Source organism: Mya arenaria, chromosome 14 (assembly GCF_026914265.1).
Source record: "Mya arenaria isolate MELC-2E11 chromosome 14, ASM2691426v1".
NCBI classification, from domain to species: domain Eukaryota; kingdom Metazoa; phylum Mollusca; class Bivalvia; order Myida; family Myidae; genus Mya; species Mya arenaria.
Window position 1 is genome coordinate 15,116,448 of NC_069135.1, and position 11,938 is coordinate 15,128,385.

The 11,938-nt window shown below is 33.3% G+C and overlaps 1 protein-coding gene across 2 annotated transcripts; it reads left to right on the forward strand.

Moving 5' to 3' along the window:
* Nucleotides 1-899: 899 nt before the first annotated feature.
* Nucleotides 900-11,163, forward strand: LOC128218280 (emerin homolog 1-like). 2 transcript variants are annotated; one of them, XM_052925913.1, is made up of 6 exons: nucleotides 900-946; nucleotides 1,877-1,967; nucleotides 2,944-3,039; nucleotides 7,997-8,045; nucleotides 8,460-8,597; nucleotides 10,165-11,163. In XM_052925913.1, the coding sequence occupies exons 2-6, from the start codon at nucleotides 1,883-1,885 to the stop codon at nucleotides 10,361-10,363; spliced, it is 567 nt and encodes a 188-aa protein (XP_052781873.1). In that variant the 5' UTR covers nucleotides 900-946; nucleotides 1,877-1,882; the 3' UTR covers nucleotides 10,364-11,163. The 2 variants fall into 2 exon arrangements, with proteins under 2 accessions (XP_052781873.1, XP_052781872.1); XM_052925912.1 differs by having other exon boundaries at nucleotides 909-993.
* Nucleotides 11,164-11,938: the final 775 nt, after the last annotated feature.

The window sequence follows — 11,938 nt, forward strand, 5'->3', positions numbered from 1 at the left end:
AATACAGGGCGCTTATCTTCTGGTGAATTGTTCCAGAATGAATGTTTTTAATCTGGTTTGGGCAGTGTTTTTTATTGTAATTTCATAAAATAAAGTAGTTAAAGTTGTATACATGAAAATGAAATATCTGGGGGGGGGGGGGGTCGTATAATGAAACGACTAAAGAAATCTGGTATTGTATATCTAATAAATACTTTCTAAGAGTCTATTTTGAGTGTTATATCATGCAATTATCTTATTTTAAAATCAACCGTTGACTTCGCCTATGTACAATTAATATTTGGAAACAAAATGGTATTTAAATACCTGTCTATGCAGAAATTGACACATGGGAATGGGTGGTCCTCATGTCCTTAACCACGAAGAGTGGACACGTTCTCAGTTATGCTCCCGTTTAAATTGCCCCATTTGACGTTTGTCCGATTCTCCGATATTGAAATGATAAAGCTAACATCGAAAATGTTAGGGGTACCGCCCGCCTCGCCCCCACCCCTTAATTAAAATAATAATAATTTCAAGTATTTTCATAATAATAATAATAATAATAATAATAATAATAATAATAATAATAATAATAATAATAATAATAATAATAATAATAATAAATAAATAATAATAATAATAATAATAATAATATAATTATTATTATTTTAATAATAATAAGAAGAAGAAATTTCAAAAAAGTATGATCGGATTTGCTATAATGATTTCTAATTGACTAATCATCCGAAATCGATATTATATATAATAAATAAGAGCAATATTTCTTACTTGTAAAGTCCTCTTAGTCACACATCTCCCACCCCTAAATTGAATAAAGCCAATTTATCCATTTTTCAGAGTGAAAAAAATAGTAATGTGTATCCTTTTATTTTCCCGCCAAATTTGAAGAGTTTTGATTGGTTATTCGAAAGGTGAAAACGAAAGAAGGAAATTTCACAAAAAAGTAATAACAATAGAAAACGCTGACTTGATGTTCTGCAGAATATTATTGTAAACACAAGATTTCATACTCAATAAGCATTCAAATCTTAGTGTCAGTTAAAGGGTGCCAACGCAGACAGTTTTAACTACAACTGAGAGGAGTTTTTCCCTCGACATCATTATATCATACAATTTCGCGACATAAATAACTTATGGCTTATTTTTGTTGATATCAAACTAGTTTTAATTTTGGTTCCAAAGGTTTCGCCGGTTTTGAAACTTGTTTCGAAAGTTTTGATCAAAGTAATAAGTGCATGGCCATGTGTACAATTTGAACAGCACGATTGAGCTTCTGCATGTAGACATTATTTCTAAATTTCGTTAAAACAATGATTTATTAGAGGGTTGTTTGCCTGTTTTAACTAATTGCTGTTTAACACACATGTTAGGTCACTGTCCACCTTTTTTTTTTAAGAATGGGTTATTTTTCGGATAGAAAGAATAGACGAAACTGCTTCGGACTGCTTGGACTGAGATATGGCCCCTTAATTGGAATAAAATTGTATTGTAATGATGTTCCGATGATCGATTATAATCGAAAATCGGTTGGTTGTGCCTGAAATCTGCAACATTCAATTGTATTTGGTTACATTTGATCATCAAAAAATATTTTTATATATATATATATATTATTGTTTTATAAATAATAAAAATATATGTGTTCAGATGTTGTCATTAACAAAATGGCTGATGACAGCCACAATGAGCAGGAAAATGAACTATTTTTTATACAACAACATTTAATAACTACAATCATGAGTGGAACTGATAATTGATAGTAAAGTTGAAACTGATTTCCAACATTACTGTAGTGGATTCATTGTACTTCCGTACATTGTTGCGCCTCATTTCTCTCTAGATACTCTTTTAAATTTATAGTTTTCTTTTGTAGGTAACAATGGCAACTGATATTGCACAACTCAGTGATGAAGATCTTCGTCAACAGCTCCAAGAATGTGGTGTAAATGTTGGTCCTATCACTTGTAAGATTTTATATTCTTTTCCACCTAATTAACTTTTTAAACTTAATTATGAAATTGAGTTATTTTTGTTCGCAATCATTCTTACATTAGGAAACACTCGCAGTTTGCATAGGAAACTTTAAAAATTCACTTAGCAATCATAAGCAGTTAGTACCCCTAGACGCTTTTCACCTGTTATATTTCAAGCTCAACTGAGCTTTGATGTGAAAGGATTATTGCCCGTTCATTCGTCAAATAATGTTCTAAACCACTGGGTAAAATTTCAATTACAGGAATGCTTATTGGGTGGTTCTCTTCCAGATTCCTTCAATAAACGGTTCCATTCAGAACTCTGTTTGGCAACCAGAAGGAAAAACTTCTTGAAATCTTTTTGGATTTCGAAATAATTTTACCAGAAGGTTCCTTTAATAGGTGGACTTCTATCAAATTTCTTTACCCCTGGTTCATTCAACAAGAATCATGGCAACTCAATATATATATATATATATGTCTATATGTAAATATATAGCAAACTTTGAAAATCTTTTCTTCAGAAACTATTGGTACAAATTCAAAATGATTTCACAGAAATGTTCCTTAAGTGACCCTTTATCAAATAAATGTATTATTATTATTTTTAGTATAACTTTATTGTTTTACAATCATTAAAGATTTCTACCTCAAACATCATGAACATGCTCAGTGTAAGAATGTGCTCCTTTGTGACAAGTTATTTAACTCCAACTTTAATTTGTAAGCATGAGTTATGGCCCATAGTGACATTTTAAAGAATATATATATTCATGTGTTTATAAAAGAAATGGGATGTATAACAGCTTCACCTGTAGCGTATGGGGGGAGGCTTTCAGTATGTTGTCTGATCAATAACTTTAGAACCGGTCAAATACAGTGATCAATATAGGCCCATCTTCTTTCGGAGATGAACAAATATGGGAACTGTTTGCATGCCTTATTATTGCTTTACCATGTTTTTCAGCAAGTACCCGTCTATTTTATGAGAAGAAGCTTGGAAAGGTAATGGATTCTGGGGGAAATCCCCCACCACCAGAATCAGATACAGAAGAATCAGAAGGTGACAACCATTCTGTTATTTTTTATTAGTATAAAACTGTGTTGCATTGATTTTAGGAAATCAAACAGTTCTAACAATCATACACTGGGCTATTTTTTAAAGATATTATTCAAAAACAATGTTGATTATACTACTGTTTGGAAATTAACTTAGCATTTCAAGGTTTTGAAGCCACTGTGTATATAATGTGATTATAACTGTTTGAAAATAAGCGAAACATGCTTATCAATCGATTTAACATTGCATGTTTTAATTTTTTATTTTTTTAGCATTGATTAGGAGGTCACATATACAGCAAAAATAAGCAGTCGCACCCAACCTTTCAAATGGATTTAAAGTCACTGCAACATTTTGGCATTTGCAGTTCTGCCTGTTTTCAGATATTAAAGCTGCACGCTCATAGATTTACCATTTTACAACTTTTAGCTCGACTTTTCAAAGGATAAGGAGAGCTATCCTAGTCACCCGAGCGTCGGCGTCAGCATAACCACTTATGTTAAAGTTTTTGTAAGAGTTTGTGTACCACCTCAAATATTGATATATGGCTTTGAAACTTTAAACACTTGTTCAACATCATGCCCCCAACTTGTACACAGGAGGAGGTAACTATCAAGCATTTTGACAAAATTATGCCCCTTTTTTTACTTAGAATTTACGTTAAAGTTTGCGTACCACCTCAAATATTTTCAAAGTCCATTGACATCGCGCTTTGAAACTTTGCACACTTGTTCACCATCATGCCCCCAACCTGTACACAGGAGGAGGTAACTCTATCAAGCATTTTGACAAAAAAAATTCAACTTAGAATTTACGTTAAAGTTTGCGTACCACCTCAAATATTTTCAAAGTCCATTGACATCTGGCTTTGAAACTTTGCACACTTGTTCACCATCATGCCCCCAACCTGAACACAGGAGGAGGTAACTCTATCAAGCATTTTGACAAAATTATGCCCCTTCTTCTACTTAGAATTTATGTTAAAGTTTGCATACCACCTCAAATATTTTCATATTAATGAGAGGAAGTGCAGTGTACAATAACCATAACTCTATTCTTGCTTATTACTGAGTTATTGCCCTTTGTTACTTTTTTTTGTCCGGAGTATAACTTGAAAAGTGCTGGATGAAATTCATTGGAACTTCATACAATGGTAAAGCACAGTGAGAGGAGTGCAGTGTTCAAGAACCATCACTCTACTTTAGCTAATTACTGAGTAATTGCCCTTTGTTTGTTTTTTTTTGCTGTCAATTTTTTTTACGAGACATTAACTTGCAAACTACTAGATGGAATTTATTAAAACTTCATACAATGGTAAAGCACAATGAGAGAAAGTGCAGTACACAAGAACCATAACTCTATCTGACAGTGATAGATCATATTGAGAGGGATTGCAGTGTACAGGAACTGCAATTATATTTCAGCTAATTACAGAGTTACTGTCCTTTGTTACTTTTTCTTGTCAGGAGCATAACTTGAAAACTATTGGATGGAATCTAATAAAACTTCATACAGTGATAGATCATAATGAAAGGAAGTGCAGTGTACAGGAACCGCAATTCCATTTCAGCCAATTACAGAGTTACTGCCCTTTGTTACTTTTTCTTGTCCGGAGCATAACTTGAAAACTATTGGATGGAATTTAATAAAACTTCATACAGTGATAGATCATAATGAGAGGGAGTGCAGTGTACAGGAACCGCAATTCTATTTCAGCCAATTACAGAGTTACTGACCTTTGTTACTTTTTCTTGTCCTGAGCATAAATTGAAAACAATTTGATGGAATTTAATAAAACTTCATACAGTGATAGATCATAATGAGAGAAAGTGCAGTGTACAGGAACCGCAATTCCATTTCAGCCAATTACAGAGTTACTGCCCTTAGTTACTTTTTCTTGTCCGGAGCATAACTTGAAAACTATTGGATGAAACCTAATAAAACTTCATACAGTGATAAATCATAATGAGAAGGAGTGCAGTGTACAGGAACCGCAATTCTAGATCAGCTAATTACAGAGTTACTGACCTTTGTTACTATTTCTTGTCCGAAGCATAACTTGAAAACTATTTGATGGAATTTAATAAAACTTCATACAGTGATAGATCATAATGAAAGGAAGTGCAGTGTACAGGAACCGCAATTCCATTTCAGCCAATTACAGAGTTACTGCCCTTTGTTACTTTTTCTTGTCCAGAGCATAACTTGAAAACTATTGGATGGAATTTAATAAAACTTCATACAGTGATAGATCATAATGAGAAGGAGTGCAGTGTACAGAAACCGCAATTCTAGATCAGCTAATTACAGAGTTACTGCCCTTTGTTACTTTTTCTTGTCCGGAGCATAACTTGAAAACTATTTGATGGAATTTAATAAAACTTCAAACAGTGATAGATCATAATGAAAGGAAGTGCAGTGTACAGGAACCGCAATTCCATTTCAGCCAATTACAGAGTTACTGCCCTTTGTTACTTTTTCTTGTCCGGAGCATAACTTGAAAACTATTGGATGGAATTTAATGAAACTTCATACAGTGATAGATCATAATGAGAGGGAGTGCAGTGTACAGGAACCGCAATTCTATTTCAGCCAATTACAGAGTTACTGACCTTTGTTACTTTTTCTTGTCCTGAACATAACTTGAAAACTATTTGATGGAATTTAATAAAACTTCATACAGTGATAGATCATAATGAGAGAAAGTGCAGTGTACAGGAACCGCAATTTTATTTCAGCCAATTACAGTGTTATTGCCCTTTGTTACTTTTTTCTTGTCCGGAGCATAACTTGAAAACTACCGGATGGAAAGAAATAAAACTTTATACAATGTTACAGTACAATGAGAAGGAGTTCAGTGTACATGAATCATTACACTATTTTAGCAATTTACAGAGTTATTGCCTTTTTCTGTGTTTTTTTTTGTCAAACTTTTGTCTGGACAGTAACTTGAAAACTACTTGATGGAATTTCATAAAACTTCATACAATGATAAATCATAATGAGAGGCGGCGTTCGGAATCATAGTCGCAAATCTGAATGCCTTAAATTACAGTTTCAGCCCAGTCTGGCAGTTTAAATTTGGTGCTTTTTACATGTGATACTTCACCCAATCACTTGCTGTCTTTTGATGTTCCTGAAACTTAATTTGTTCAGGAAGCAATCATTGATTTGGGAAATAGTAAACATTGTCACTATTCAATTATTCAAAAATTCAATAACCTAATACCATTTCAGGGCTTTTTCACCAAAAAATGTGAAGAGGCCAAGCCTTTTCATTTTGGGAAATTTTAACGCGTGAAATTCTGCAAATTGGGAAATTTAAATACGTAAACGTCTCAAAATGGGAAATTCCACATGAGGATTGAAGACACCTTTTAAACATGGGTCAAGGTTTACATATGAAACTTGGAACTCATGTTACAAAAAACAGGCTCATATCTTACATTTGAGTCGACTTCTAGCTGATTTTTTTCAATTATGACCTTTTAAATATGAATTTTGTACAAACACTCAACAGGGTCAAGCTTGAAAATCTTAAATGTATGTACTTCCAATTGATACACATGAAGATCTTATATGGGGAGAAATCATGTCTTTGAGTTCGCTTTTTTAACATGATGCAATGACAAAAGAGGGAGAGAGATCAGTTTTATTCTTCATAGAGTTGATTCTAAAGCGAGAGAAAGAATTGATAACAATATATGGACTAATTGGTCCTCGAATAACATTTAATTTATACAGCATTCTTCTGTTGTTAACTTAAAAGATTACAAAAGAATATTTTGCTCAAGGCCTAAAAAAAAAATACATTTGGTTCGGGTTACCCGACCCTACCTACGGAATAGGCGCCGACCCTAACGTTTTTATAGTCAGTTTGAAAAAAAAAATGAAAAACTAAAAAAAAAATTCTTTTTTTTTTTTTGCTTTTCAATATGTAGTTTAAAACCTTAATTGCTTATATAGAATATAACTTTAACACCATTCTCCAATGATGAAAATGACATATATAAAGCCTAATAAAAAAATAAAATAAAAAAAAAGCCTACCTACCCTACCTATTTTTGAAAAGGATGTAACCCTAACCAAACAAAATTTTTTTTTAGGCCCAAGCATAATAAATTTTTTAAGTAAGATCTTCCTTTTTTGAAAAAATATCTGGGATTTGTGAAAAAAAAAACACCTGGAAATTGTGAAAATAGGCAATTTTTCCCAATTTTGAAGTAGCCTAATTTCGGCCCCTAGCAAAGAAGGTGAAAAAGCCCTGCATTTATAAACAGTAGTTTTATATAATATGATATATAAACATAAGTCTGAATTTTTTGTATCGCTTCATATTGAAATAAGTTCTTATTGGCCAATCCGTTTTCTGAACAAAAACCTTGAGATTTTGTCATAGCCTTGAAGACGTTGCCAGCATTAGTGGCTTCTTACCATGGCTTCATCCTGCCAATGCTTGAAGCATGGCCATAATTTAATAGCCGTCCCAGGATATTGGCATGAAACTTTGTACCATGTCGGTTGAGACAATACACATATGTATGAATAGGCCCCTTTGCTGCTCTCTTGCCGTCTTTTTAAATTGACGTAGGTGTTTATGTAGAAAGTATTGTTAAATAACAATTTTAATACCGGTAATTATTTTTGGAATGTCTCCACATACTAGGCCTACGCAAAGATAGTGAAACGGTTCAGTAGGCAATTACTAGCTTCAAAACAATCACCCCACACACACACACACACACACACACACGCACTTTTTTATAACTTAACTTTTTTTGTTATTTGAACTTGACAGCCGTCGCTCTGGTTAAATGGATAATTCAATCAAAATCAGTGATGTTGAATTTTGTTTCCATATAGACAAGATGCTTTTATTAAGTTTTTACTCGCCTGATTGAGGTATCAATTTTACAGTTTGTTAATACTTAAAGCATTTCATTAATGTTCTATGTTGTAGAAGAAGAAGAGGAGGAGGAAGAGGATGAGGAAGTACAAATAAATTACAGGTAAGTGTTTCATTGGTTGATTTACTTTATTGAATTTTTATTCAGGTTAAAGTTCCTAATTAACTGGGGTCCAGGGACAAGTTGTCTATTTTTACTTAATTCGTGTTGGTATTGACATTACAGTTTGCTTGAATCTTGAAGCCAGGAGAGCCCTCAAATGGGCTTCTAAAAGGCTAGTATTGCTTCTGCAGCAGAAGGCTACAGGAACCTGAGTCCAAACCGTATCCAAAATCACGTCGGTCCTTTTATTGCCAGGTCATTCACATCCTTGTGGCAAAATAAGCAGTGGTATGAGATACACATGTATCTTGATAAGTTAATTGATTAAATATTGCATGATGAATTATGATTAAAAGAAACCACAGTAATAAAGTTCATGAAACTGAAAACTTACTGACAATAGTTCCATTGTAGACCTCCAGTGCAGCCAAAGCCTGTACGCCCGCAGATTACAAGTACACCTGTAGCAGCGGAAGCCCCGAGGACCTACAAACCCATAGTTCAGGCCCGCACTGCCACACCCACCATGCCAGCCACTCGCAGAAATGTTGGGTAGGTAGTCCAGTGTTCAGAGGGCATTGATTTATGGCACACTTAAAGACGGTATTCAAGAAAAAGTATGAAAACTACATGTAATATTTAAAAAAGATTAAATGTTGTTCAGATAGTGATGAACTCGAAGATATTGTTTTGTACTACAGTTTCACTATATCATTTGATGAAACCTGGAATGTGTGTTAAAAGTTGTTTCTGTAGGTTCTTTTTGATATTACAGAATCATTGTTTTACATTTAGTTTGTCCAATGATAGGGGAAAGTATTAAGCATTTATTAAGCATATAGAGTAAAACTGTGATCAGTCAAGGACACATGGAACCAACCTAAAGCCTCTAGTGATCCAATGTTTCGAACAAACCAAATTTCCATTTTAGTTTGTTATGAAATATCTTATTATGTATTTTCAAAGTTTGCTGTCTGCCATTTACTTCTGCACCAATTATGTATTGCTCATGTGTTCAAAAGCTTTCATATAGTATGTGAAAATATAAAAGGAAAAACAAAATGAATAAATACCCCGGATACCTAAGTTTATTTTTACAAAAAACAACAACAAATTTTCTAAACATTCAACATAAGAATATGATTCAATTCTTGTAGTTAACTTTTCACAATTATCCTCTCAAATTCCCTTATGCCCTTATCAACTCTTCTAATTCCCTTTCATCTGTTATTGCAATTTTTCCACCTTTGAACATTTCACCAGCCATATGTTTGTCTATTTTGGAACATGTTTTCGGGAAAATGTGTGAAATTATGACCTCGAGGTAATGATAAGGTTTTGTGCATGATTTGTTTATTTGGGATTGGCAATGTGCTCGACTCCTAAACTTATTTAGGTTTTGATCCAGCGTCAGTATATTTTACATGAATATAGAAGGAATAATTGACTGCCGGTTTTGAACGACCTTAATTTCACTGGATTTGATTTTTTAATTTGCTGAAACATAATCTTTGAAGAACTTTTTTGTTTAACTCCGTTGTTTGTGAACCTTTTAGGGTGTGTTTTTTTCAGCCTTTTTAAGGGCTGAAATCAGGCCCCATTTTCCTCCTGATTTTTTTTCTCCTACCCAGGTAAAAAAAGATGATTAAAAAAATTGAGGATCATTGACCTGGACCGCCACCATTCCCTTGAAAGTGGAAATAACACTGTATTACCTTTAACACTTGATATATCTCATCGGCTTGTCAGACTTAATTATATCCCCACTTGACAAAGTGAAATGGTGGCCTTGTCACTTCCTTTGGTTATTGTCCAGTTCATATCTTTCTTATTCATGGTCTGATTTTATAAATTATTTGTCAGAAGTGACCACCATAGTGTGAGGGAATGTCATGCACAAGACCCTTGTCCAGCCTTCAAGGTCAATTACACTGCAACCTTCTGAACCTAGTATGTTTTGCTATATAAGCTTTACCATTAAAAGTTTGTGCCTATCCATATCTTTGTCAATTTTTTTTTAAATTATTTGGTATTCCAACACTTGGGCGTTTTGGTGTATTAATCACATTCTATGATAGCTCTGGTCATTCTTACCATTTCTATTATCTTCTTTCTACAGTCGCACTGAGGCAGCATATACCCCGGCCACGAGTCCGCCAACCAACGCAGCTAGCAAGTCCGGTGGTGGGGGAGGTGTTGGTATGTGGTTGAAGCTGATCTTTCTTCTCGTCGTGGCATTTCTCGTGTACCTTGTTGTAATCAACATGAACCCGAACGCAGAGAGCAAAATTCCACTGAGTTTAGAGGATGATAGTTGAAAATGGGGACAGGGACGTTGTGTGGCTTGTTGGGAAAAATCGGGAGTGTGAATATAGAAGAGAGGATAAATTTGTGTTTTTTAAAGCTTTTTAAGTTCAGCAAATTGTAGTTAAAGATGATGTTCATTAATCATTATTATTTATGTAATATGGTTTGTTATCTGGTTATATATGGTTTCAATATATCTGCAAAGTTTGCCCAAAATTGGGATAATTTCTAGATGGGAATTATTACGTAAGACTTAAAATAGTAAATGTAAAATATAATAAGGGTGTCAAACATCTTTCAATTGCTCTGCTTTAATGTTGTTACGCTCTGTATATTTAGGTAATTCATCCTTCGTTAATACCAAAAATTGCTACTGGTAAAGTTTCATTTCAAAGATACAAATGATAAATTGAATATTTTTAAGGTTTTCTCTGAGAACTGTTTTTAATCTATAGACGTTATTATGTTGATAAGAAACAAATTGATAAAACTGCTATAAACTAATAGTATTTTTTTTTTCAATCACCTCACTTAAATATATCATATCAAAATAGTAACGTCATTATGATGATATTGTAACCATGCAAAAATAATATAATGGTTAATCAATATGAATTAAACATAGAATAATCATGGTGGTAATATCTGAAATGCACTAAATTATCTTTGCATCCTAATGATGGATGGCTTACCTTAATACTTATGGAATGCAAGCTATCTATTTATTCCTATCATTACTGTTAAATGTGCTATGTGTAACAGAAACTACTGCTATGAATGTTTTGCTTTGATAAACTATACACTGTCCATGCATATTTGTTGTTTTTACTGTAGCTCTTAACAAATTACATGTGTAGAACATGTTTAAATTTTAGTCCCTAAAGAAATTTGAATTTAATTAGAAAAATCTATTATTTTCTGTGTCTATTGACCATCCACAAAACTGATTAATATGAATATGAATACATTTATTTGTACAGCATGACATAATGTGGTATTTACATGTTAGAATTTATATTTGACTTGCATTTTTGAAAGAAAGATCTGAACAATCATATGTTAAACATAATAGTTTGAGATACATGTATATTATTAAACCCATATTTCTGGTTCTGTAACAAAGACACTGCTTACCGTCACTGGTTACTTATCATGTCCCCAAAGGGAGGCATACGAAAATCTCACAATGCCTTTGTACCCATCCTTGGATCCAAAATTGGGTTGAAAAGTTACTTCTTTTGATATTTATTACATTTAAGAACAACCATAATAGTGTTACACTTGTTTCAAACAGATGGCAATGTGAAGTGTTCACAAATGAAAATGCTATAAGCTGGGGGCCTTATCACACCCTGTGATCGCTCTAGTCTCATGTTGACAGTTGTAAAATAAAACAAAGATTCGGGTGTATGCTGCACAACGGAGGGGTATATAGCAACGGAGGTGTATATAGTAATCTCTCGCATCCTTTCTTTAACATATCCTTTTAGCCATATCTGTTTAATGTGAACAAAAAATTCAAAAAATATTATGAATGCTCAACAAATGGTGAGATTTTCTAGAACATGTAATCAACGAAAGCCATC

Excerpts from the sequence above, each read along its gene's own strand:
- LOC128218280 (XM_052925913.1), top strand. The coding sequence starts at position 1,883 with ATGGCAACTGATATTGCACAACTCAGTGATGAAGATCTTCGTCAACAG. Across the intron at positions 1,968-2,943 it reads AAATGTTGGTCCTATCACTT|CAAGTACCCGTCTATTTTAT; the intron begins GTAAGATTTTAT and ends CATGTTTTTCAG. Across the intron at positions 3,040-7,996 it reads AGATACAGAAGAATCAGAAG|AAGAAGAAGAGGAGGAGGAA; the intron begins GTGACAACCATT and ends TCTATGTTGTAG.